General features: G+C 35.3%; 2 protein-coding genes and 1 long non-coding RNA gene across 8 annotated transcripts; 1 reads left to right on the forward strand and 2 right to left on the reverse strand.

Annotated features, from left to right (window-relative positions):
- Window positions 1-2,734: 2,734 nt before the first annotated feature.
- On the reverse strand, window positions 2,735-6,857 carry LOC143461304 (uncharacterized). Its single transcript, XR_013118034.1, has 3 exons — window positions 6,837-6,857; window positions 3,819-4,365; window positions 2,735-3,193 (listed from the first exon to the last, which is right to left on the reverse strand). It is a non-coding gene; the product is annotated as an uncharacterized LOC143461304 (long non-coding RNA).
- A 17-nt stretch (window positions 6,858-6,874) lies between these two features.
- On the forward strand, window positions 6,875-15,769 carry LOC143461285 (low-density lipoprotein receptor-related protein 1-like). 4 transcript variants are annotated; one of them, XM_076959153.1, is made up of 22 exons: window positions 6,875-7,362; window positions 7,693-7,834; window positions 8,266-8,351; window positions 8,511-8,703; window positions 9,193-9,423; window positions 9,916-10,053; window positions 10,650-10,782; window positions 10,997-11,168; window positions 11,336-11,467; window positions 11,622-11,723; window positions 11,993-12,130; window positions 12,198-12,378; window positions 12,614-12,747; window positions 12,833-12,977; window positions 13,072-13,241; window positions 13,356-13,499; window positions 13,662-13,775; window positions 13,997-14,128; window positions 14,552-14,782; window positions 14,908-15,001; window positions 15,304-15,428; window positions 15,617-15,769. In XM_076959153.1, exons 1-21 carry the CDS (start codon window positions 7,263-7,265, stop codon window positions 15,398-15,400), a joined length of 3,009 nt encoding a protein of 1,002 aa, XP_076815268.1. In that variant the 5' UTR covers window positions 6,875-7,262; the 3' UTR covers window positions 15,401-15,428; window positions 15,617-15,769. The 4 variants fall into 4 exon arrangements, with proteins under 4 accessions (XP_076815268.1, XP_076815269.1, XP_076815266.1 ...); XM_076959151.1 differs by having other exon boundaries at window positions 6,876-7,362; window positions 13,659-13,775; XM_076959152.1 differs by having other exon boundaries at window positions 6,876-7,362; window positions 13,659-13,775; window positions 15,620-15,769.
- Window positions 15,770-15,813: 44 nt separating this feature from the next.
- LOC143461284 (low-density lipoprotein receptor-related protein 2-like) lies at window positions 15,814-24,897 on the reverse strand. 3 transcript variants are annotated; one of them, XM_076959147.1, is made up of 22 exons: window positions 24,522-24,897; window positions 24,187-24,328; window positions 22,710-22,795; window positions 22,078-22,279; window positions 21,738-21,971; window positions 21,491-21,631; window positions 20,821-20,947; window positions 20,498-20,669; window positions 20,081-20,209; window positions 19,777-19,881; window positions 19,555-19,698; window positions 19,239-19,404; window positions 18,997-19,130; window positions 18,733-18,874; window positions 18,455-18,615; window positions 18,203-18,343; window positions 17,859-17,975; window positions 17,515-17,646; window positions 17,206-17,436; window positions 16,973-17,080; window positions 16,560-16,710; window positions 15,814-16,465 (listed from the first exon to the last, which is right to left on the reverse strand). In XM_076959147.1, exons 1-22 carry the CDS (start codon window positions 24,616-24,618, stop codon window positions 16,360-16,362), a joined length of 3,168 nt encoding a protein of 1,055 aa, XP_076815262.1. In that variant the 5' UTR covers window positions 24,619-24,897; the 3' UTR covers window positions 15,814-16,359. The 3 variants fall into 3 exon arrangements, with proteins under 3 accessions (XP_076815262.1, XP_076815263.1, XP_076815264.1); XM_076959148.1 differs by having other exon boundaries at window positions 16,973-17,081; window positions 17,210-17,436; window positions 24,522-24,895; XM_076959149.1 differs by lacking the exons at window positions 24,187-24,328; window positions 24,522-24,897 and adding an exon at window positions 22,981-24,048.
- Window positions 24,898-25,284: the final 387 nt, after the last annotated feature.

The raw sequence follows: 25,284 nt of genomic DNA on the forward strand, positions 1-25,284 counted from the left end.
TGCGTTTGTTCTTTCAAAGATAAATATTCTTAGCCCTGGAAGTTTAAATTATGTGGCGCTGAACGACCAGACAATTAGGCCTATAGCAAAAATTCTGTACCCTGAAATTCTTGTGGACTAGTGTTATAGCCACGGGCGAATCGAAGTCATCAACCGAAGAAGTTATGTATTACGCTATTGTCAAATCAAACTTTGTGGTATAGCTCATTTCGACATGCTGACCACGCCTTACCAGGTTATATTGGCATAATAGTCAGTATAAAGACAGAGATTGACAAAGCGATTGACACAGCAATTCAGATGGAGTTTTAAGGCTGACTTTGGAAACGAATGTGTCTAGTTGACTTGGGTGAACTTTTATTTGTTCGAAAAGTGTTGTTGGTAGTAATACTGTACGAAATGAAAATTTATGAGCGAACACTAATAGTACGACTGAAACTTTAAATGTGATTATTATTTGAGAATACAAAATTTCAGAAGCTATTGTGTGAGGGTCGACAAATAAAATTTGTACTTATGCTACCGGTCGTGTTCTTTTGTTCCAGAAGTCCGTAGGCTTGTGTAAGCGAAATAAACATTATAACTAACTGTCAAACTAAGACTGTTCCTAAAATTGGCTCATATCGAGCTAATTCGTCATCGATAAGGCAATAAACAATTAATTGTGACTTCAAAAACCAACCAATCAGCATTTTAGTCACATCGCATTCCCAATCTATACAATATTTTTCTATGTGCTGTTTGATATTTCAGCATTGACACTATTGTGTATTACTTCTTTTTAGCTTTTATTTATAATTAGCTCTTATTTCTTGTATCAAGCTTGCTGTCAAGGTAAGTAAGTTCTAAGTTTAGCTGCGGTGATAACCTTTTATTGTTACAACACAACTGTAGTTAACAAGTTGCATTCTTGTTTTCTTTTTTGTTTCCTCATGATTTTTTCTGCATAATTGTGCCATAAAAGGATTATCTCCATACTTTTTGCTCCCCACTGTCAATGGCGAAATATAAACGGTACGACACAAAAGTTTTTTCATGATTATTCACTTTTCGGAAATCGGTATTGACAGTATTCCGCATTCCGTACTTTATTATTATCCAGGTTTCACCTTGAAAATAATTTCGTTCAAGTAGCCTAACTGAAGCAAGTACGCTAGCCTGTTGGAGTAAGTACAGTCTGTACAAGTTGGTAAGTATAGTTATCGCTCGTCGGTACTGCGCGATTCAATTGTTTAAAACAGCTTCTTATAGTTGGTTTGGAGAGAAGACACAAAAATATTTATTTTGCATTATCGACGGCAAGTCTAGATTGTCCTGTGGGTTTAGTTTAGTAAGTTTTGGTAGTCGAAGTGACTATTTCACCGCATGTATGTCAGGCAGCCCGTTGTTAAAGATAGCTGGTTGTAGGTTAGGAGCATGGTCATGCAAAATGTTTATTTTAACTGCTTAAGGTTTTATTGGAGTTAGATTTAGATGGTAGATTTAGGTTACAGGTTACTTTGTTAACAAAAAACTGAGAACAATAGCTTCGAACGCCCAATTTTATCCGGTGAAATAGTGGCAACCTTTGATAACAGCTGAATAAAACTTAGTGAAAACTTGGAAAGTGTGACAGCTGCACGCAGCATGAGGTTCATCAACGTGCAAGCCCGAATTATTTTTGTTTACACTGTTTTATAATAAACAAAGAAAAGCTGGTTGTTGGAATACCTATGTATATTAGCCGAAAAACAAAAAAATTGAAGCTTTGTTGCACTCCATCACAACTAAATTTGCCTCTTTGCACGATTTCTCAAACTGCCCTACTTTTCAGTCGGGGTAATAGACCGTTGAAGTAAACTGTCAAAGTACAGCTATTTTAGACGAGAAATTGTGCTTGCAAAAACGCAATTTTTGGTGTGATAACATGCACCGAACCTTCTCATTTTTGTTTATTTATTTATTATAAATTAGCCTACAAACAACCAGATTTTGTTTGGTTTATTTAAGGTATTGCAAATTAACGTGATGAGTAAAATATTTGGTAACACGGTATGTAAAAATGTTGATTCCAATGACAGAAAGATGCATCATCAGTTAAGGCTTCAGTGTACGCCATCAAGCCAAAATTTACATCTTTTGATGCACGATTTCTTGTCGAAAACTGCCTGACTTTCAAGTCAGGATAATGTACTTGACGTCATTTCTCACTTCAGTTATTTTTTAATTTGACATACTTAAGATGGTTAACCGAAAGGCAACTAGATTCTTTCTTTGTAAGCATAGCTTTTATAAGCTTATACGGCATATGCTAAGCATAATGTAACTCAAAAGGAGGATTGGGTATTGTTCTTTATACACTGATCATTTGACCATGCTAAGTTAAGCATAACTTGAGCCTCAAAATTGTAAACTGCCATCCACAACGCAGCCTGACTTCATTTTCATATCATGCTTAAAAAAAAGTATCATACATGTAAATTGTTGAAAACAGGATAAAGTGACGGGTTGTAAACGGAGTTTGTGACATGTGGTGTAGTAATGTTACATTAATAAGGGTTTTAGACGAACAGCAAGTTTGCTCTATCATGATGGTAGCAAATTAAAAGTTTTCAATGTACGGTATGTTTAAAATGTTCTTGCAGCTCACCATTTTGCAACTCTTCACATAGAAAGCTAAAATTGACATTATTGCATTGTTTTAAGGATATGTTGTAAATATGAGGTTGTTTAGAGCATTGTTTGCATCTAAAAAATGGGGGAAGCCACCAGTTATTGATGCACATACACATGTTCAACGATGGAAGCTAACAGCTACGGATTACTGGCAAATTATCAAGGACAAAGGCTGGTGGTGGCTACTTGCTGGTGTTGTACCTGCATATCGCTATTGTGAATACAAAAGTGATGTTCGGATGGTGTCCATGGTTCGCTACAATGTCAAACTATACCCCGAAAAACCAAAACCGCAATTATTACCCTTTTAAAAAAATTTTTTTACGCATGTATTTGACATTGACATTTCATTTATTAAGTGGTAATCTTGTCCTGTTCAAGCGTTATAAGCAGCGGATTACTAATCAAACTTTGCATTGACTTTAAAGGGTATTGCATATAGCAAGTACTTCCATTGCAAATTATGATACTTCTCCAACTGGTTTCTGGTTTAAAATAAAACTTTCTCTTCTGTTCTTTGCTTGTGACTTGAAATCTTCTGCAAAAGAAATATATGATTTTTGGAAACTTCCTCAAATCATCATTTCATATCAGAAAGAGAAACAAAAGAGTTGTCACCAAAGCCATGTTATCAGCCAGACTTGAATACCTACTGTATGCTATGTTGTTAAAATATTTGCTCCTGATATGGAAACATTGCCTGTTTGAGACATTTTGCTAGGAATGAGACACACTGCAAAGTGTAACATATTTAAACTTGTTAGCATTCAAGCTTAAGCTTCGTTAACACGACATAAGGTAGTTTATGAAAGTGTTCTGAAACCAAGTAATGCAACTTTCGGGAGTAAGTTGTACAACACAAAATAATAGAAGTTACCGGTACCCCGTTGCAATGCAATGGAATATAGTACAGATAGTACATCTCCTAAATATTTTTAAGGAAGTTTTCATACTTGCTGACAACGTACAAACATAGCTTTAGTTAGCATTTTCTCTCAAAGGTTAGTGATAATAGCCGTATTTGACGTTAATAATATGTAAAAATTGGTTTCTTTTTGTGTAAAACGTGCCAAAAATGTGCTTTTGACAAATATAAAAAAAGAAAACAATTGCAAAGATTTCCAACGTAATTTTAAAGAATTGTGGACTATGACTAGGCTTACCATACGTCCCGTTTTAGCCGGGACAGTCCCCCTTTTTAACGTCTTGCCCCGGCGTCCCGATCGGTCGGCCAAACGTCCCGGTTTGGCATTCAGTCAGCCAGCATACCGCATAGAAGCCATACACGAACATTAGCATGTTCTTATTATTGTTTTTGCTGTGTAGCGTACCGGTACTTCTTGAAGAAGAATTCGTGATCTTGCTTGTTATTTATTTCATTGTATTCGATAAAAATGTTATTGCGACGTCATATGTCGAAAGCGTCCCGCTTTGAAGCCACAAAATTATGGTAAGCCTAACTATGACCTGCTAAACAACCGCTCATGGTTCCAAGCACGCACAGCACCAAACAAGTACTGCAATACATAAGGAAATACGTACGTACAGAATATTTTATAAGAGAACCGTCAGGCTGCACGCAGTAAGAGAGGCATTATTGGCCCATGCTCCTTCAGGAACACCATTTTAGGGGCCGTAGGCGTTTTCACATCTTTATTCCATTTCCTTCATCGCATTTTGTTGTGTTCGATTGCTTATCTGTTACATGATCTAAGAAAACACATTTAGCCTAATGGTGAGATACATAATATCAAGATCGTTCATAATAAGAGGTTTCAAAGCAGGGTTGCCAACTGGTATATTTATATACCAAATTCAAGACATCTGGTATATTTCAAACCTGTTTGGTATGCGATTTTTTCGTTTGGTATATTTTGGAAAACTGGTATATCCTTGGTATATTTTTGAAATTAAAAAAACTGTTTCTAAATTTCTACCACAGATTTACTTTACAATCTGGCAACCCTGCAGTAACAGACTAACAGTAGAGTATAGGACTGAATTTACTGAAACTGAACTGCTGAGTGCTGACTGTCACTCACTGTTCTCAGCCGTCTTGAGAAAACGGTAGCTGGGCGCTAAATTTAGTTGGTTTATAAGGCGTTATACGATAAATTCAAAATTGAATAATAATGGCATCAAGGAAATGGAAACCACGTTATGATGGTCAACGAAAATTTCGTTCAGAATGGTCTCATGAATTTCCTTGGATCTCTAAATCTAGTGATGGAGGAGATGCACCTTATTGCAAACTTTGCAGATGATGAAACTAATGCTAATCCAGAACCAATTTATGTGGGCTAAAACTGATCTGCAGTGTTTTGCGTTGACAATAGTCACTAATCAATAAAACTAGTCATATTATGAATTAAACAGTCAAAGTAACGTTTTTCTGTAAGTTAGATAGCTTTCAAAATTTACTCCTAAAGTTGGTGTGTGTGTAAAAAGTGTTTTTACATTAACGTTTCATTTGCTTTTTCAGATCTGTTTGGTATAAATTTGGTATATATTTTTGCAGTTTGGTTTGGTATACATTTGGTATATAATTTTTTGATATTTGGTATATATTGCTCTGCAAAATCTGGCAACCCTGTTTCAAAGTAGTTCTATACGGCGTTTCAACATTGTACACATAAATTTTCAACTAGGCCATATTATTTTACGTATAAATGTTAGAATACATTTCATAGTTTGCTCTTCGCCCATTTTTGACGGGGTGGTCATTTGCAGAAATTAAGAAAATTCCATGATAGTTCGCTGTTCGTTTTTCTCATTTATTTTGACAATTGGCGGAACAAATACTGCTTCTGCAGTGGCCTGGGAGCCACTTTCAATACCAATATATCATTCGTGGGAAAGTATTCGCCAGTTATTTATTGAAATATTGTTTATTGATGAAACTGCAATTGTCGCTTAATATTTGGAAACTTTCTCTAAATAACGTTATGTGAAAGCGCCGTTTAGTACGTTACCAGGTGATTTCATAACATCCGAGTTTTAACTGTAAATAATCCCCATTGCCCAACGCTTATTTTATCGTTTGCGATTTCTGACATATTTGTGTATATTGTGTTGAATACTTCCGCTCACATCGCTCCGCTTTATAAACTCGAACTGATACGCGAGTAACCGCGCAGACGGAGATATGAATCGTATGAACGTATTACGTTAGTCGTGTTAATTGTAATCTGTTAGACGTGTTTTAAATGGTAAATGCTAAGTTTGTGATTGTGTAATAATCGGAACCTGTACAGTTCGTACAATAAAGGATTGTTTCTGATAAACTGTATCTGATTAATCGTAAGAGCTTTCGGCTAGTAACCGTAGTAACACGTTAAGGTTAGAGAATTCTAACCGCACGCAACCACGGAGTCAGATCATTAATTCGGCAGGTAAATTAAGTCCGAATAACATAAGTTAAGACAAGCAGTGACCTCCGCACTTCTATCTCCGGGCACTAAAAACCCTAGCCGCGCTTCTGATTCCGTGTGGGTGCAATGCCGTGGCCACCAACGCTCATGTTTATGTAAGTTTCGGGAAAAATATTTTATATAGTTTTGTAATGAAATGATTGTTTATCGTTCCTTAGTCTGTAAGGGCGACCACTTCAATTACAAAGTTTGTCTCTTGAATTGTTGTCCTCGAAGTAAATGAGTCTCAGGTCGTTGTTTCGCTTTTCTTAATCTTAGAATTAATTGTACACCATGACAACTGTATAAACTGATTATATTGTTTCTTGTTTAAACGATTACATTAAATAAGACACTGGGACAGCTACATAATAAAGTCGACCACTTTCTAGGGTTAACTTAGTAGACTGTGACGCAATGAATAGCTATAAATGAAAGAATAACTCACGTCACGATTTATAACGATACACAGGAAGTCATGCATAGGCGACACGTAACGCAATGCTTTGCTTTGCCGATTTCCGTATTCTATGCGGCATTCGATTTGCAAGCAATTTTATATTATCATCACAGTTTGATAGATATTTTTGATGACATCAACAAAAATTATGAACTTATAATGAATTATTAAATTGTGAATTATAAGTTTGACCCTAAAGATGTCGCCGAGTGGAGCGTCAGAAAAGTTTTGGTAAAAACTTTCTTGTAGCATTAAACTGAGGATTAATATAATTTTTAGGATTTTGCAGTAACAAAACCAGCTTTTCTCACCTCTGCAGCTGAGCAGTAAGCTGTAAGCAAAGCGTTCACCAGCAAAAACTGTTGTTCACATTTTATATCTAGCTGTTACCAACATAGTAAAATTTCAAGCTTCTTTTAAGCTACTTTAAACAGAGTTTGAAACAAAACTGATGAGCCATTGCTTGAATTCAGAATACGCTGCATTGCCTTTCGCGGAAACCAAATGTTGTACGGTTACAAGTTTTTTTTCATCAAATGAGGTTTATCGTTTATCTTCAGTATGAAAATAACTCTCATTACTTTTATCATTCTTATTTACATGGTCATCGCCTGGAGCACCATTGTGGTTCCCGAGGCAAGACCGTGTTGTTTTGCTGCAACAAAAAACTATTTCAGAGAAGCGAGGGAGAGACCAGAACATAACTTAAGGTATCTACGGTATAATATCAGTGACACATGACTCAAACCATATATCAATACGTTGTTGGGGCATTTGTTATTTCACAAATCAGTGTTATAGCTTTACGTCAGAAGAGTGATGTGAACGCTGCGTCAGGTAAAATACGTTGTATATTATGAATGCACCGGTTGTTAAGGCAGTCAGTTTACCATTACAAATAAAAAGTATTATTATTACTTTTACTTTATTATTACCATTACTTATTATTAGTAATAATAAAACAAATACAGTAGCAAAAATATTTTTAGCACGGTTGAGAAATAAAAGCCAAATCGTCAAACAACAATTTTACCAGTTAATTGTTGCAAATAGCCTATGGCCAATCGCTGACAAATATAAGTTAACTTATATTGAAAAATAATAATTACCACCAACGTTGGCAATCGATCTGCAGGTGACCAAGTTATCGAAAGAATGTTTTTGTAGAGTGTATTGACGGACCAAGCGCTTCGTATAGAGGCAAGAGAAACTACACGGCCTCGAGTACCCCCTGTCAACGTTGGAATGCCAGACACCCTCATATACCAAAACAAGAACCTCCTGATGGAAAAAATCACAACTACTGCAGGTAAAAGCTAAACTGACGGGAAGGTGAGTATATACCTGTATAGGCTACTCATAGGCCTACCACTTTTAAGTCTCGGGCAGAACAAAATGTTGTCGGAAAAAATGTACGAATATTTGGTGAAAAGAAGATCTGGACAAAAAATGTAACCCACTGACACCGCTTGACACAAAGATTACAATTAAGGTTAATTTAAGAGATAAGTTTTTATAATCTATAGTTCATATTAGCCATAGCGCAAACATACGGAAAGGGAAAATCCATTTTCACTTTCCACCGCTATAATAACTTTAGGCTATATGAATGCAAAATGTTTGTATTTGTTTCTTTTGCAGCACAAGTTTGTAAGCACACAAACAATCCTCAAAATATGTTTTGTAGAATTACATTAACTTAAGTCATCCAATACTTTTTTTATGCATGCTTTATAACAGGAATCCTGATTTCGATATTCACGGAACTTGGTGTTACACCACAAATGCCTCTAGGAGATGGGAATACTGCAATATATCTAAATGTCGTAAGTAGGCCAATGATGCTAACTTTAACAATGTCCTTTAAAAACAAATAATTTCGCCTGCTTGAAATAACACTATACAGTACTAGGCTAGAGTTGATGTATATTCAACATACAGAAATAAATTGTTTAGCTTTGTAATGTTTTTATTTATTTATTTAGAGGATAACTCCAAGGTTTTGTGGTCCACTCAAAGCCTTGTGGGCAAAGGAACAATTTGGTCACGTTCTGCAGATGCTGAGATTGCTTTAAAATTCCCTGACATTAAATCAATCTACAATAGTTCTGAGTATTCTTTTGTCTGGTCTATGGCAAGTGATCCATGTCACGAAAAAGTGTTTTTCTCTGATCACATGTAAGTATAAACTGCTGTTCCGAATTTTCATTGTGTTTAAATTGGGAATGCGGAAACATTCTGCGGACTTGTCATTCAACATACCTCGACCTCGTGAGAACCTGAGCTTTTCACCTCAAAGTTTAAGTTTATTTGAAAAGAATACTCTAGCAAAAGTTAAAAGTTAAAGTTAGGGTAAATCTGGGAGTAAAACTCGGGTTCGTGAGAACACTTACAACTGGTGAGGCTCGGTCTCGTGTTCGGTCACTTCCCTACGTACTTTAAATTAATGCTGTATAGACGATTATATTTCGATTCTGTAATGACTTACATACAATACAATATACTTGCTTTCTACCTTTTTAATTAGCTTGTAAGGTTAGCAATTACAAATTCAGATACCTTATACTCCTATAGATTATGAAAAAATGGTATCGTTCCTTGAATCATTGACAAAGTTTTACTGCATGATAAATTTAATCATATACACTTTTTAACTAAAATAACAAGACACGAAACGTTGTCCATTCACTCCATGACAACCAACGAAACAACGCACCGTTTAAAGGGATTAATGCGATTTGTTGGAAACATGGCTTATGACTGGCTGACGCAGAATTTATACTGGACTGATTCTAGTTTGGGCAGTATAATGGTGGTAGAAAAGACGATGAAGCATTACGCATTTGTATATCATTCCACAGACCGAATAGATTCGCTAACAATTCATCCTAAGCAAAGGTAAGCCCTGCTGAGAGTGTATACAGTGTAAACTATAGCTACAGTATAGATGCATGATTTAATGTTCAATTTGTCAATAACAGACTCAAGGGACGTAAGACATTATCTTCTAATTAAAATCATTGATGGTTTTCAACCGGATTGTCTTGGGGTATTGTATTCAATAACATAAACAGCAAGATACTCTGGCATTTTTTTTGACGGACAAGATTTATGATTAAATTAAAAAACAATTTGGTCTTGTTACCGCACTTTTTGAATTTGTACAACACTAAACTAATGGATTCAAGATATAAACGTTAAACGAAAGAAGCTTTTCGTATCAACATTGACCTAATTAAAACAAATCTTTTATATCATTAAAAATTGAAGTGAAGGATGCTGCTTATACGTGAGCTTGAAACACAATAAATGCCACGATCCTAAATGATTGAAACCGCTAAACCAAATGCTTTAAACTGCTTTATAGCTCATATTGGCTTTTCTTTGCAGAAAGTTATTTTTTTCGACTTTTGGGAATATGAGTCACATAATCTGCACGGATTTAGCTGGAAAGAGAGAAAAGATTATTATTTCTCATGCCGACAAACTTAAGTTCAACGATCTGCATTTTGATTATTGGGATAACAGGTGCATTTAGTCAGTATTAATTCTATTAAATTTTAAGTCATTTTAAGTGCGCATGACTGTTCGTATTATTAGACAAGTGGTACATTTATCGCCTTTGGCAACGTGTTACAATTCTGAAAAAGTCTTAACCTATGTATGCATAACTTGGCGATTTGCTTTCATTATGGTTTACACTTACATGGCTGCATTGAAGTGTATAATAAAATATAAAGCTATTTTTCTTTTGCTTTAAGTTTGAACAAACTTTATAGTTGAACAAGTGCATGAATATTTTTCGACAACATTTGATTCCAGTCTTCTTTAACGCAATCTTCCAAAATTGTTGTATATATAAGGAACTATATCAACGCTTTAAAATATTCCAAAACTGGTGTTATACTAATATTGTACCAATATCCAAATAGGGCAATATAACGACCGTTGCTATTTTTTCCCAACGAACGTTTACCATATGATTCGAATCTATGGTGATTGACTTATCCTTACAATTGTTATTGTGAAACTGAAATTAGCCTGCCAGTTAACCAATATGGCTTATAGCCTATCTTGTAAGCACAATTTCACTGCAATTTCTTCTTTTTCTTTGTCCGCTTAAGATTGTATTGGATTGATTACCCAGGATTATTTTTACCTGGATCTAGTATCGGGAGTAGTTTTTTAAATGGTAGCGACGTGAAAGTTGTCTATGCAAGTACTTTTGCCAAGTTCAGAGGAATAGCAACGTATCAGGTAGATTTCTGTATAGCAAGTAAACTCCATTAAATGTATGGTAAAACAAATTTGATTGAAGCTGAAACACTCTATCTACGTCTATAGCTAACAGTTATACGGAGTAGTAAGGTCTTTTCAATAAGAAGTAAAAACACATTAATTTCGAATTCTTATACTGTACAGTGTACACGTTCGTTGATGGCAATTATTAATTGGGCTTTTTTTTTTTCAGGATACTATATATGTATCGGACCGCTCATCTTATAAGAGCAGAGTAGAAAATAGATTCTACAAAATATGGTATATTAATAAAAATAATTATGATCGTCGGTTTTTCAAAACGCTAAACACACCAAAAGCTGTCACAGTTTATAACATTAGAGAGAAAACTTGTTCGGATGAGGGTATGCTGTTTGTATACATATTGTATATATACTATATTGTTATTAGTATGCCTACTTACGGTATTATTACGTTGCAGTCGTAAAGCTACATGTAAAATGCAGTTTAATAAGTTACTAAAATATTGAAATTTATACCATATATTGTCTATATATTGTCATTTTTGTAGAAGATTTGCCTGAAGGAGGTTGTAAAAATATGCCAGAATGCGAACACATTTGCCTACCTCGGATTGATGCACCAAGGGAATGCGCCTGTTCTATCGGTTACACAAAGCTAGGAGAAACAAAATGCGTGGCGCGTAAGAATATTGTTGAATGGATTCCTTAATATTGACGATACGATCATGTTGCAACATGCTTTGCATAACGTTAAAAATATTTCTTTTGTCAACGTTGTAAAACTTCTTTATTTACGAATAATTTCAATTCACGTCAGTGAAAATTTGTTTTCAGGTATTCAAACAGAAAACTTTTTACTCATTCATGATGAAGGACAACAGAAGTTGTTCCAGTTGTCACTAAATGAGAGTAGATCTTTTAATGTCATTCCAATGGGTACGACAACAACACAGTGTTTTTAGTGTAAACCGATGACTACACAATTCGACCTGAAAACTAATTTAATTTATGCTTATTCATCCTAATTTAAGCTAAACTTAATCTTTAAATATGTCTGGTCAAAAATACTTTTTAGTCCCAACACATTTGCCAACACAAAAGGTTTTTATACAAAATACACCAGTACATGAATAAACTTTTTCGGTTTTTCTAAGTAATCTAAAAACTATGGAAATCTGGCTATTGTAGCCTACTTGACAATGCAGCGTATTCATCAAGCGTGTCGGCAATGGCTTTGGATGAAGTCCGACAAAGATTGTTTTGGTGGGACCGTACACAGTCTGCCATATATCAAACTGGTCTCAGCGGAATTGATCCTAAAATTCTGATTAAAGGAGTGCATGGTAATAGCTTTGCTGTTAAATGTTTACCATCGAATTATATTTTCGGTGTCACAATATAATTTTTCAGTGAAAAGCATGACGGTAGAAGCTCAAACCGGAAATCTGTATTACGCTGATGACGATACAGAGTTTATTTATGTTATCGGCATTACAAAGAATGGAGCATACAGAAAAATGTTGATGAAACCAGCTCCAGAAAAAAGACTGCTTACAAATATACAAAAGATTGCAACAGATCCATTACACCGGTAATTTAAAAATTTAAACACCTAACCTAACCTCCAGACATACAGTACATACATTTCTCTGCAGATTTCTATATAAGCCTACGAACAGAGACATTGTATTTGGGGTAGAACTACAAATACAGCTTTTATCGGTATGGTTAAGTTAGGGACTACAAGATTACAATACAGTGTACATTGTATTATAATGTATAATAACTGAAAAATGTTCTCTCCAAAAGTGTGTGTTATTGTAAAGGCATGTGTATTGGATAGACACCAATGGCGACTACAATGAAGGAGAACTAAGAAGGATGAATTTTGACGGAACAAACCAAAAGCTGCTTATCAAAAACATGTTCTACCCGAGAGCAATAACTATTAATATAGAAAGTATGCTATTTGTCAAAAATGCTATATCACATTTCTTCAACTTCCATCCATCAATTTGTGTAAATATGATCATTTTCGGTTTTAGGGAATAGTTTATTTTTTGTGGATCACATTGACATTGTTGATGAAATTTCCTTAACCGAACTGCAGTTGGACAAGGATGATAATTACATCTACCCAAGGAAGCACGTATATAATTTAAAGTTATCACCTTTCACAAACATAGCTAGGTAAATATCAAACGTCAAAATGACTAGCGTCTAAAGTTATTATTATTATTGTGCCTTGATTACGTATCTTTTGATTTTCTGGTGAACACGCCAGCCTAGAAATAGACGATCCTGTCATGTATATTGCCACCACAACGCAAAAAGAAATACTTCAGCTGAATGTAAACTACGAAAATACATCTCTAATTGCCGTGAACGGAACTCCCCCTTTCGTTCGCTTGACATCAGTGAATGTTTTTAAAAAAGACTCTTCTAAAAAGTTTTGTAAGTACAACTATATAACCAAATCGTTGCCGGTTGGTTGCGCATAGTATACTTAAGCACATTTAGTAAAAACAGTCAAAAGAGAATGAAAAAATGCTTTTGACTTACTTGCAGCTTCAATTCCTAACCCATGCAGCTCCAATGCTTGTCAACATATCTGTCTGATAACCTCATCTAATACTTCATCTTGTGCTTGTGCTGACGGATATAGTCTTGTCGATGCGGTGAACTGTGAGGCTAATAATGAGACAATAAAAGGTTAGAGCCAGGAAAAACGTCTTAGAAATAGTAGACGTCTATTTCTTATTGGCCATAGCAATCAATTATAGCTGGGCTTCGCGTCTTTTATAAGTGCATTTGGCATATTTTAAATTTACGCTGATTGTTGTCATTGCTCGTTTGTGCTGTAATTGCCAGAAGACGAACCTCCATCTTACAACAACACTTGTCCACAAGATCAGTATGTAGATGTAGTACCATGTCTGAACATTTCGGTTCCCTGGTCAGCCCCAGTTTGGATAGATGACAATACTGGTAGGTTTACAGTATTTGGTGACGTATGATTCGTACATCAAAAATAGAAATTTAGAATTATAAAAAATAGAATATTTTGCTTTGGTGTTTTTTGCAAAACCGTATGACATCATGTAGCCTAATCACCGTCTTCTCGCAATGAAACAAACCATAATTGATTAATTATTTATGCCGAAGATGGTTGTTGTTATCCCAAAGTAAAATATGTCACTAATTAACAGAGAACAGCAAGCTGAATTTAACAGCTCCCGATATATCTAACTGGACCGAGATTGGCAATCACAATTATCTTTACACCGCTACAGATGAAGTAGGAAATGTTGGTCATTGCTCTTTTACCGTGTTTACAACAAGTAGGTTAATTTGCTTTACTGATTTAATGTGGGATGTTACAAAAAATAGGCCTGCCGCGGCGCATTGGATAAAACCTATAGCCTAACTGTGCCAACGATTGGAGGTTTTAGTCCCGGTCCGTTTAGTGCTGGTAAGACCTATACCAAGCTTTCCATCCCTTCGATATCAGTAAAACGACAACCACTGAGGTGGATGATTTTCTTCCGAGGTTAGACGATATTGTACTCGTTGCGGTACTCCTTGTTACTGAATCTTATATTCAGTATAGTGGCAAGCGCATATTATTATACACATAGAAAAAAACTATTCACGAGACAAGGAAAACTAAAATGTTTTGCAACGAGATCGCCTTGGTGTATTCTATCCATAATGTACGTAACTTGTTGACGTTCTGTGGATTCATGATACTGTTCGATCTCTAGGTTTGACATGGGAAAACGCAGAAAGATTTCTGCCGGATCTAACAACATTTCTGATCAGCAAAGAATGTCGTGGTGAGCAGCTAATAATCAACGTGTCTTGCAAAAATCGTTCATTGTGTGTCACACATGGCGCCTTTCAAAATAAAACGTTGACAAACATATGGGATTCAGCAAACAGTAATTTGATTCAATCAAAAAATTCTGAAATTACATGCCAATCTCTTTGTCGAAGTAAGATGTTAGCTAAAAGAATATAATTTTAGTATAGTTTGTCTAAACGTTCTATTTGTGGTAATTCAGAAACTATCGTAAAAATGGATTCAAAGTTTATTAACATGTTGTATTTTACGCTTAAGCTACAAAAAGCAAAAACACTGGTCTTGACGCTGGCGCAATTGCAGGAATTATCATTGCTGTGAGCCTCGTCGTTGTGGTCGGCGCGTGTTTTCTGTAAGTTAGTATAAGTTGGAAAATACTTTATGTATCCGTATACCTGTAGACTATAATGTGTTTCAATTTTAACACTATTTCAGAAATCTTTTCAACAAACTTCCACAATTTCACAAAATAATTTAAGATAACCGTTGTTTCTTCTTCTATACTTACATGAAAATATCTGAAAACAAACGCAACCTATACTTTTGGCCAACGTACAGTACAGTAACACAAACTTTGCATTTTTATGATTAACATGCAGGTGCTTCCAATTTCTCTAAGAATATCATCATTTATCATTGTATGGATCTGTTTAGGTACTTTCAAATGCGACAAAAAGGATCTTATCCAACAACCGACAACATTCCACTTCCAGATGCTTGCCAAAACCATCAATACCACGAGTTTCATTAAAGCCATTTTAAGCTTCGAGTTTCGGATGGTACAACATGTTTGTATTGTATATGTTTTTCTTTGCTTTTATGTTGAAGTGCTTTAACTGAAGTTGAGCTTTACTTGAACAAAAAAAACATTTCATATAATAGCCTATGTTTGCAGATGAACATTACAGACTTTTATAGGCGGTTGGCATTTTTTGCTGCATGTTGTGTTAACTTCTTGTTCTTGCAGAAGTTCTTGTAAAGATTTGGCATGTGAAGAGTTTTGTACGTACTTCCAAGTTCCGATTATTGAAAACAAAAAGTATTGCTGTTTGTGACACAATGAAACATCTATGGCAAGATGAAATTTTACGACTTCAATAAATTATGTTGTTATTAGCGACATATTAACTAAAGACGAAGTATGTACAAAACGATTAAATTATTCGAGTGTATCCAAGTGTCAAAGTTATAATACACGGAAAAGTAAAAAATCTATATATAAATTAAGTTAGTTATGATTTACCACATTTGGAAACTAAAGAAAGCATAATAAAAAAAAAATGAAAAACAAATAAACATAGTCTTTTTATCCATAAGAACGAAATAGATTATTTACGTCTCCTTACAAAGTTTGTCGAAGAAAATATATAGAGCACAGGGTGATAAGTTGCAAAAAAAATATAGGAAAAGATATAATTAAATGAAACTAAAAATCATTTTCATTCATTTTCTTATGCATATAGATTTGGATGCATTTTAGTATATATGGAATTTTTACCTGGTCTTGACGTTCATGTAATTGGCGTCAATCGGTTTCTTAAATATTGAATGTATTACCATATGTCTCGAAAAAGTGCATAAAACTAGGCTTATTTTAGCAGTGGTTTAAAAAAAGAAACAGATACTATAAATGCAAGGAAAGGGATTCATTACACAAAACGCTAACAAAAAAGAACAACTATACAAATGGACATAAAACATTGACAGAAATCAACCTAAGTTAGCATAAGTTGATTCAACGAAGACTTCTCTGGTATGCATCCTATCGGTTAAAGCATCCCCTCTTGCGTAATAGAACGATTTTTTCCGTTTCCACCTGTAAAAACGCCGGTTGTGTTTAAGCTGTGTTCGGTTAACTTCGGCTACAAAGATAGACTCATATAATTGAAAGCAACACGACTGCAGCTTACATTATAAGAACTGCAAGGGTAAAGCATACGGTAAAGAGGACAACAATAACAATTGCAACGATCGGGCCCGTCCCCAAGCCAGCATTGGCCGCTTCTATGCTCGGCTTTTTTATTGCTTCTGACACGTCGACTGGCTCACTGCTGGTGATGTCTGTAAATACACAATCGAAGATAGCTACAGCGATGGTGCTCTGGGTAACAGCTTTTTATACGGCATATTTACCGTTGTGGGTTTAACTGGAAAGGATAACATCGTTTCACTTTTTTGCTTTTGCGATATAAATATCAAACGATTATCACGAAAATATTACCGCAGTAAACTGCGTAAAATAAATAACAAAAAAATTTAAAACGGCTCAATAAAACAAGAAAATTAGCTGCTGAAACCCATTTTATACAGCAGAAAATGACACCTGTAAATGTGGATAGAGCTGAAGTTACAGGGGATGTTGAGGCTACGTGTTTGTGGTCTGAATCACTAGAGATTGTTGTAACGATTTCTAATCTTGTCACTTGAGTTTCTGTGAAATTCAAAATTGATAATTTCGTTTTTAAATCTTTATAAAGAACAAGAAAAAGGTGACTCAAAACAGAGGTGTTATATTGTTTTTATTAACTCAGAATTATCTCAAAATTTTTTTCAAACCTGTTGTTGTTGTTGGAGATTCGCAGACTACCAAGCGGTGGTCAGGTATTGACCATTCACCATTCTCTTGACAGACATTGGTTATTGTTTTGTTTTTAACTTCATCGTATCTGACAAACATTTCTCCAACTTTGCAGAAGATATCGTAAACCAGCTTACCGTACTCGCACCTGTCGTCGGATATTTGGATACCGTTGTTTGCCAGGAGTGGCAACTTTTCACATGTAAGAGCTGAAATAAAAACCCAGTTTTCCAACGAAGTTATGTTTAATTTAGAAAAGAGATGCCTAATGTTAGATTATTACATACATGTTACGGTGACGGAGAATGAGCAGTGGCCAATATTTCCTGTGCTGTCTGTCGCTGTATATCTAAAATAGTAACTTCCGGGACCGTATTCAGTTGCTATGTTTGGCGAAGTAAGAAAGAGATCAGCTTCATCTATTGTTACCAAAATTGTAAATATTGTAACCATTTAAGTGTACATTGAGGTCGTTTAGTATCGGTGACGCAGGTTTCGCTGAAATGGTTTAAACGTTTTGTTTGGCAGGAAATGGCACGTTTTAGAATCATAATGGAGACCTATAGCCAACGGAAATGCCAAGGTTATTTCCTCCGTTAAGTTTCCTACTTATACGTATAGCTTGTTATACCTGTTTCGTCATCAGTCCACTGAGGAGGGTTCCAGTGTAAAGTGGTCACGTTCTGGCATGTGAATATTCCAACTACTCTGTCAGTTGGGCACGTGTTACCATACGAAGGCGGAGAATCTGAAAAAAAAAACAAAGTTTATATTTTACCAGCAATACTTTACCAACTATACAGCTTTTAAACATTGAGTAACAAGAATGGTTGCATAGTCTCATTGCTTTCGTGACGACAGTCAACATCAGCAAGCAAAAGCCATAACTATGTACACATGATATGTTTCAAGTAGCTTAAACGAAGAAGTCGGTATAAAAAAATACGTCAATTAAACCTATTGCCTTCAGTATACCAAAATGTCCTGCTGCTGGAATACAATTGAAACCAGCAGCGTCGAACCCATCAGCGCATTCACATCTTGACATGTTGTATGATGTCATGACGCAAAAGTGACGGCATAAGTTGGAGTGATCACAAGGATTTGGTAGCTGATCTATGTAGAAAGCAAGAAAATATTAATTATTAGGCACAAGACGCAAAACATAGAGTAAACCAGAAAAAAATAGGGCAATAGTGCATAAGGGAAGGCAATCGACTGTCTTACTGTAGTAATCATAAAGGTAGGATGTCTTGAATATGGACAACGACTGAGGTACAAAGAAGTCTCCGACAGGGTTCTGTTGGCTATTATTTCTTAATGAATATTGGGTTACTCCACCTTGCGAGGTGTCCACAAGGTATATCGTCCAATTATCCACCTTTAAGCTGGAAGAAAAATCATTATATTAGTCCATATGTCATTGCTGCGAGCAGGACGAATTACAAAAAAGCGAGTACAAGCTACAGGAAATATGAAACAGAACAACTTTTTACTTCGCTTACTCTAAAATTTTGGCCAGTCTTGGTAAATTGATCACGTATGTCTTCAAGTTTTCGGGCAGCTGCGTATTTGCAGAAGTGTCAAAGTGGTGTAAAGAAACCTCGTGGAGGTTTACATAGTTTTCAACAAAGAACAAGCTTTCGCCTAAAAGTATAGTCTAATATTTTATAAAGAATTATATGATTATTTCTACATATCACCAACATATCTCCCCCATCTCGTGTTTTCTCTATTTTTGCACAAAAAAGTTTCAACATCGCCCATACGTTCATGGGAGACTGTAAGAGCAGTTGGGGAACGCAAATTGTCTAGAAGAAGCCGTTGGTCTCTTCCATCAAATTTCATTCTCCACAATTCGCCTCGCTGTTTACTACTTCTAGTATCAGTCCAGTATATATATCTGGGATAAACCAAAGAAATTAGAAAAGAAGCTCAAAGCTTTGCAGGAAACTACATACAAGTTACTAAGCCTATACTTACTGCTATCCACACTTGTTTTGACACTTACTTGTTAGTAATATCCAAAGCAATCATCTGAATGTTGGTGTTGTTATTTTCTGCTCTGAGCAAAGTCTTGATATGAGAGCCGTCATTACTCAGCATTTGAATAAATTGTGTGTCGTCATCAAGAAAATAGATATTCCCCGATTGAGGATCAACTTCTAAGCTTTTAGCTGGATGACACAAAACAGTTATCATCATTGTCGTAAAACAATGCATTACCTGACAAAAGTTTTATAGCGATTCTACATTAGTTCAACACCTTTCATCGAGTATATATGCTTATTTCTAGCATACATTAAACTTTTACTTTGAAAATTTACCATGTGATCCGTGCAGCAATGTTCTAACTCCAGACCCATCCAAGACAAATCTTCCTATTAACGACTTCTCTTTGTCTGACCAGTATATCAATCGGCGTCTGACGTCAACGGCCACGATGGAAGCCCTAACATTATTCTCCGATCCTACAGGGAGGGCATTTGCCAACTGAAAAGCTTGCTTTTGTTTTGATTTATTATTTTATAACAATGTTGTTTACTAACTTATTGGAAGAATGCTGTAGTTGTAATGTATAGTGTCTAATGGAACTTGAAATATTTTTTTAAAACCATCATCGACCAGCAAAAGGTAGTCATCATGCAATAAATCTATAAAAATATTTTCAACATTCAATGAAAACAAATACCTTTTAGGTGATAAAATTTTGCAGGTATAAAACTCTTTAAGTGTGTGATAAACTGTTTAAACATAAAAGTTATTTATACCTATACGTTAGCTTAGGAACAAAAACGGTTTTACTTGCCAAAGTAAGCACAGTAGCTTATATGTCATTACTTATACACGTACTAGGTTCACACGTTGAGTCACTTGTCTTTTGGTATCCAATTGCGCATGCGCATGTTCGTACGCTTTGTAAGCTTGGCAAGCATATTTGATCGCAAGGTGGAGCACTGTCGCATTCACCAATCGAAGAAACTGCAGTGAATCGAAAACAAAGTCACAATCACTTTTATACAGTTTACTATCAACGTTATTGTCAAAATGTTCTTTAACCAGATTGTTGTATCTATTGTTTAACTACATCTGCTTAAACACGGGAGTTGACGCTTTTCTCTTATGTTATGCAACTGTCCTAAAGGAAAGCAGCCTATAGCCGAGTTTGCTATCAATATTTAGTTACTGTAAAATTATGAGATATTGGTTGAACAACATATAAATGTTTGTGAAAATTATCGTACTTACAAATACTATTTTAAAACGTACTTTCGTCCAAAGAAAATTCCTCATTGCTGCTGTAAATGGCAATTGCTCCTGGCCTATCCGTAACTTGATATGAAAAACGATTTTCCCCTTTTTTTGTCATATACCACAACTTGTGGTAGGTTCCTCGTTGAAAGTTCCTGTATGGATATACATCCAACAAATAGATGGTATCCTAAAAATTAATTTTTTCATTAAACATTGTTAATGACTTCGCGTAATTGATAACGTATAGCAGTTGATGCATTCCAGGTTTTGATTTTGTTTGCAATCTGTTCATGGTCTTAATTACTTGCCATAACCTTTTATAAGATAAGTACATTTACCAGATATGCAGCAATGTTTCGGTACTTGGGTTTCAGATAGCTAGACTCAATCTGTTTAACTTGTGTTCCATCCATGTTACTACTTCTAACATAGCTATTGAAGAAATCACTATTGATCCAGTATAGCCTGAAAAATATTAAGCCGAATGTTTCAATTAGAACGCTAGATTCAAACTTTCCTTATATTTTGAAACATTAACAAAGGCTACTTAGCCAAGTGTTTTAGTGAGACCGAGTTGGTATATATTTAAAAGCATAACAAGTAAAAATTTCAGTTAAAGAGCAAGTTTTGTTTTTTTTCTTCTTTAATTAAATGACTTCACGTCAGAAATCCCAATTAATAGAACAAACATAGTTTGCAAGTATAAATTAACTCAAGCTATTCGCGTTTTCTTTTAAAAGCCATCTATCTAAGGAAAGCTAAAATTCCTATTCGTTGCACATCCATAAATGACAGCTAAACAATACAAATATTATAACTTGTGGCAATCGCTATCACAACATAACAATTAGGAAATCTAAAGGCATAATGCACATCAAAAATAGCTAACTAAATTTTTTTGTTGTATATTTGCTGCGCTATGGTGGTTTTATAGAGCAGCAGCAATGAGTGCATCGGTACCAGCTCAAAAGCACTTTATAAAAGGATGACTTAACAAGAAATTATCACCTATTGTCCGTGTAGTCCACGCAAATACTAACAATCTTCAAACGTGATTCGAAGTGCAGCAAAGATCGAATATGACGGCCAGATAAGTCGGTCAAACGAATCTCAGGACGATTTTTGTTAGTAACACCAAGAAACAGCCATCTGCAAACAACCAAAAATTTCAGTAATTAACAAGGTCTTAACAAGAAAATAGCTAAAACATTTAGCTGCAGCAGGTTTTGAAACTTATTTAGGTCCACAAACAAACCTGTGTTTGGCATGCAATGTCATGCTATCTATTGTCTCACTTCCAGTTTTATACACCGGCGTGACGTACTGGAAAGTGCTGTCAGTGACCATAATCCAACCACGTTGGTGTTGGATCCAGTAAAGATTTTGAGTGACCCAGTCATAGGCCAAATCACCAGCATCTCCCATAATTCCTTCCAAGCGTGACACAGTCATATTTGTGTTTAGGTAATGCACATTCAAACGTTTCAAACTTAAACGAAAAATATGCGCATTAGTGGAAATGTACAAAATGTATAGCATATATGTTTTAACTTTGTAAGGCAGAAAAAAGCATGACGATATGGCGCTATACATACAGAGTATCGGTAAAAAACACCCTTTGGCCCAGCTTGTCAGTGGCAATGGAAATCAATGCTGATTCGTCAGTGGTTTTGTATATTCTGCTTGTAGTTTGTGTTCTCCCTTCCACTTTTGCAATTTCCGGATCGGCCGCTAGTGACCAGACAGAACCTCGATAACTTGCATCATGGCTTGTCCATATAACCTTTGAGTCATCCGCTAAAATAATTTTTAAGTTATGTAAACATTTCAGGAAGACGCTGTTAGCACGCATACTTGTTCCACCCACAAACACACCCCCTAAAGCCCTAATACGCCTCCAGCCACGAGGTCACGTTTGTAAACAAAGTTGTAGTGAAACCCAATAAAAATAGCCAAGTGGTACGAATTCCAGTAAAATCAATTTTAGAGCAGTTAAATTAGCTTTAAAATGGTGTTAAAATGTCATGAACTTTGTTAGCGCACACAAAAAAGCAAGAAGGAAAAACTCTAGAATATTTTATTGCGTAAAAGTAAAAGAATAACATAAATACATCGTTACATTGAAAAAAAATATCAAACGCGTTTACTTTTGTTATATCCAACACTTGTCTGCACAGCACAGCATGAACGTTTAGGCCTATTGCATACATAAGTGACAAACGCTTACGACATTTAGGGATAGAGCAAAGTTGCCATTTTACATCAGGATCAACGGTGTAACACCAAGTTCCGTCCAGATCATTATCAGGGTTTCTAGAATTCAAAATTCGTGTCTGATTAGAATAATTGTAGTAAATAATAATAGAACTGCATTAGTCATGCAATTAGCACAAGTCACATGTCCGTTCTTGGTCAATAGAAGTATAGAATTTGTTTGATGCAAAGACTTTCAGAGCGTAAAAGCAGACAATAACCACTAAACAGCATTACAATTTCACCTATTTTTAGCTAGTCGTGCTCTTGATGACATAATGGTACGCTGGTAAACAAATACTTCATAGTAAATAGAATTGTGAGCAGCTTGTAGTAAAATGAATGACGCGAGACGTGAGTAGTGCTGCTTTTTTAAAGTCATTCCTGCCCAGCACGACATATGTGTCATTACACGACCAAAGACCTTCAGATTAGACTGGCTAGTGCTTACACAACCTAATTACTTGCATTATCATGCACTAACTGCTTTTCCTGTCGTTTTAGAAAATATCGCAACGGATGTTTTTAATCCGCTCACCATATGAGTTATTTTGCACAAGGGTAGTAAGGTTATTTCCCTATTTCCATGTGCGTAACTATTTTCATTTTTTCAAAGTAGTTTGAACAAATTACTTACACTTATACTTTACAACTGTCCGAATTATGTCTCAATTGTACATTGTGAAGTGAATTGTGTAATTGTAATTGAAGTTTTATGTAGTTGAAAATACTGTACAGTTGAAATTTGATATAGATGGCATTAGCATGCCTATACATACAGTTATACCAGGGCTTCCCAAACTGGGGGTCGCGACCCCGCAAGGGGTCGCGTAACGAACTTCAGGGGTCGCAGAGCGTATACCAATTTTACACGAAGTACAAAATACAATCAAAACAAAATATACTTCCAGCCTAATAAACATAGAAACCGCCTTGAGAGCAGCATTAACAGATATTGAGCCACGGCTGGATTTGCTTTGTAGCAGAAAGCAGTCGGACCAATCACACTGAATAAATGTGTGTGCTTTTTTGTTTGCAGTAGCCTACATATGTGTAAAGTAGTAAGTAGGCTTTGAGTACTGGTGGCTTGAATTCAGTCTTTGCATCTCAATAAATGTCACTAATGACTAATGTATATTTCGCACTGCTTATCAATTTAAACGTGAAGGGTCGTGGAAAACTTCAGAAGTTTGAAAGGGGTCGCGAGCAAAAAAGTTTGGGAAGCCCTGAGTTATACATATCTGTATTAAGGGTATATTACTGATCTTTATGATATGTAACTGACATATTTCTTGAAAAATTAGGAAAACTGTTTCTACTCACAAAGTTCCTATTAGTGACCGATATTGCTGTTTTGTCACATCGATGGATGAACTTTTGACATTGCTGGACATTACCTTATGACCAATCCTGATTACCTATAACACGTTATGAAAACAAAATTTTTTCACCTGCAGTAATTGTGATGACCACCATCTCGGGGCGTTTGTTTGGGCTCGTGCGGAAACGTCACATCCCATCTTTGGCACGGTATTTCGGATTCCGTGTAATTTCTCTTTCCCCTGTACCACGCACTTGGACCCTGGATGCAATCTATACAGAAAATTAAGATAGGCAGAAGTTAATAACGATAGCCGCAAAAATCTATGTTTAAGATCAAGACCAAGTAGTCTAGCTCGAAAATCAATTACGAAAAAAAAGATAAATGTAAAAGTCGATCTAAAGTATAGCCATTACCTAATTAAAGAAAACTTTTTTTAGAAGTTAGTGTAATTGAAAGCCTCACCTGTTGTGTTTAAAACGAGAACTTGTGCTTTCGCATGAAATAAGAACTGCGCTATAAAATTAATTATCAACAGAAAGTTGCACAATGTTTTCCACATTTTTTTGGCGAAAATCACAACAACTTGTAAACTACGTACTATATGAAACTTATCGAGAATGGAATGAAATTTACTTTTTCTGTTGTACCTAAAATAAAAACTCTTTTCTAGCCTTAAAACTTTTAAATAAACTGATACAGATTTACAAAACACTTGACAAGCTCAAAATCAATTGACTTCCTCTTAATCCCTTACTTTTTATTTCATTGATTTTAAAAACGTGTCTTTGTGAATTGGACCGTAAGCTGAGTAATAAAAATTCTTGAACTCTGTCAAAAAGATCTTACATCTTGCTACTAATCTGTGAAAGATGTTATGTTGGTAGACACTGTTGCCTTTTGTCACGATTTTGCTCATGCATCCGCTATAAATGACGAAAGTATATTAAGCGGAGCCGTTTTTGTGTAAAACTTAATCAATCAGAGTTAGACTTTGTGAGCATTCTATGTCCCATCGGATTTTGGTCAATTACTTCTTAAAAGTAGGCAGATTAGGTTAAAATATTTCTGAGAAACGAAAATAGGGTAAGTGTATGCTTTGTAATGACTTCCTAAGTTGGAAATTAGTCTATATTGTACTTAAATCTTAATTTTTTACATATGGTCTTAAATTTTTATGGCTTGAAGAATAAGCTATTAGAATATAAAACACAATGAAATTTTCATT

Source organism: Clavelina lepadiformis, chromosome 5 (genome assembly GCF_947623445.1).
Source record: "Clavelina lepadiformis chromosome 5, kaClaLepa1.1, whole genome shotgun sequence".
In the NCBI taxonomy this organism is placed as follows: Eukaryota; Metazoa; Chordata; class Ascidiacea; order Aplousobranchia; family Clavelinidae; genus Clavelina; species Clavelina lepadiformis.

Coding starts and splice junctions, on each gene's coding strand:
- LOC143461285 (XM_076959151.1), top strand. CDS start 7,263: ATGACTCAAACCATATATCAATACGTTGTTGGGGCATTTGTTATTTCA. Junction 9,424..9,915: donor ACAATTCATCCTAAGCAAAG/GTAAGCCCTGCT, acceptor TTTTCTTTGCAG/AAAGTTATTTTTTTCGACTT. Junction 14,783..14,907: donor ATGCCAATCTCTTTGTCGAA/GTAAGATGTTAG, acceptor TTTACGCTTAAG/CTACAAAAAGCAAAAACACT.
- LOC143461284 (XM_076959147.1), bottom strand. CDS start 24,618: ATGTGGAAAACATTGTGCAACTTTCTGTTGATAATTAATTTTATAGCG. Junction 19,882..20,080: donor TGACTCAACGTGTGAACCTA/GTACGTGTATAA, acceptor ATATTTTTATAG/ATTTATTGCATGATGACTAC. Junction 17,081..17,205: donor ATCTCCAACAACAACAACAG/GTTTGAAAAAAA, acceptor TGAATTTCACAG/AAACTCAAGTGACAAGATTA.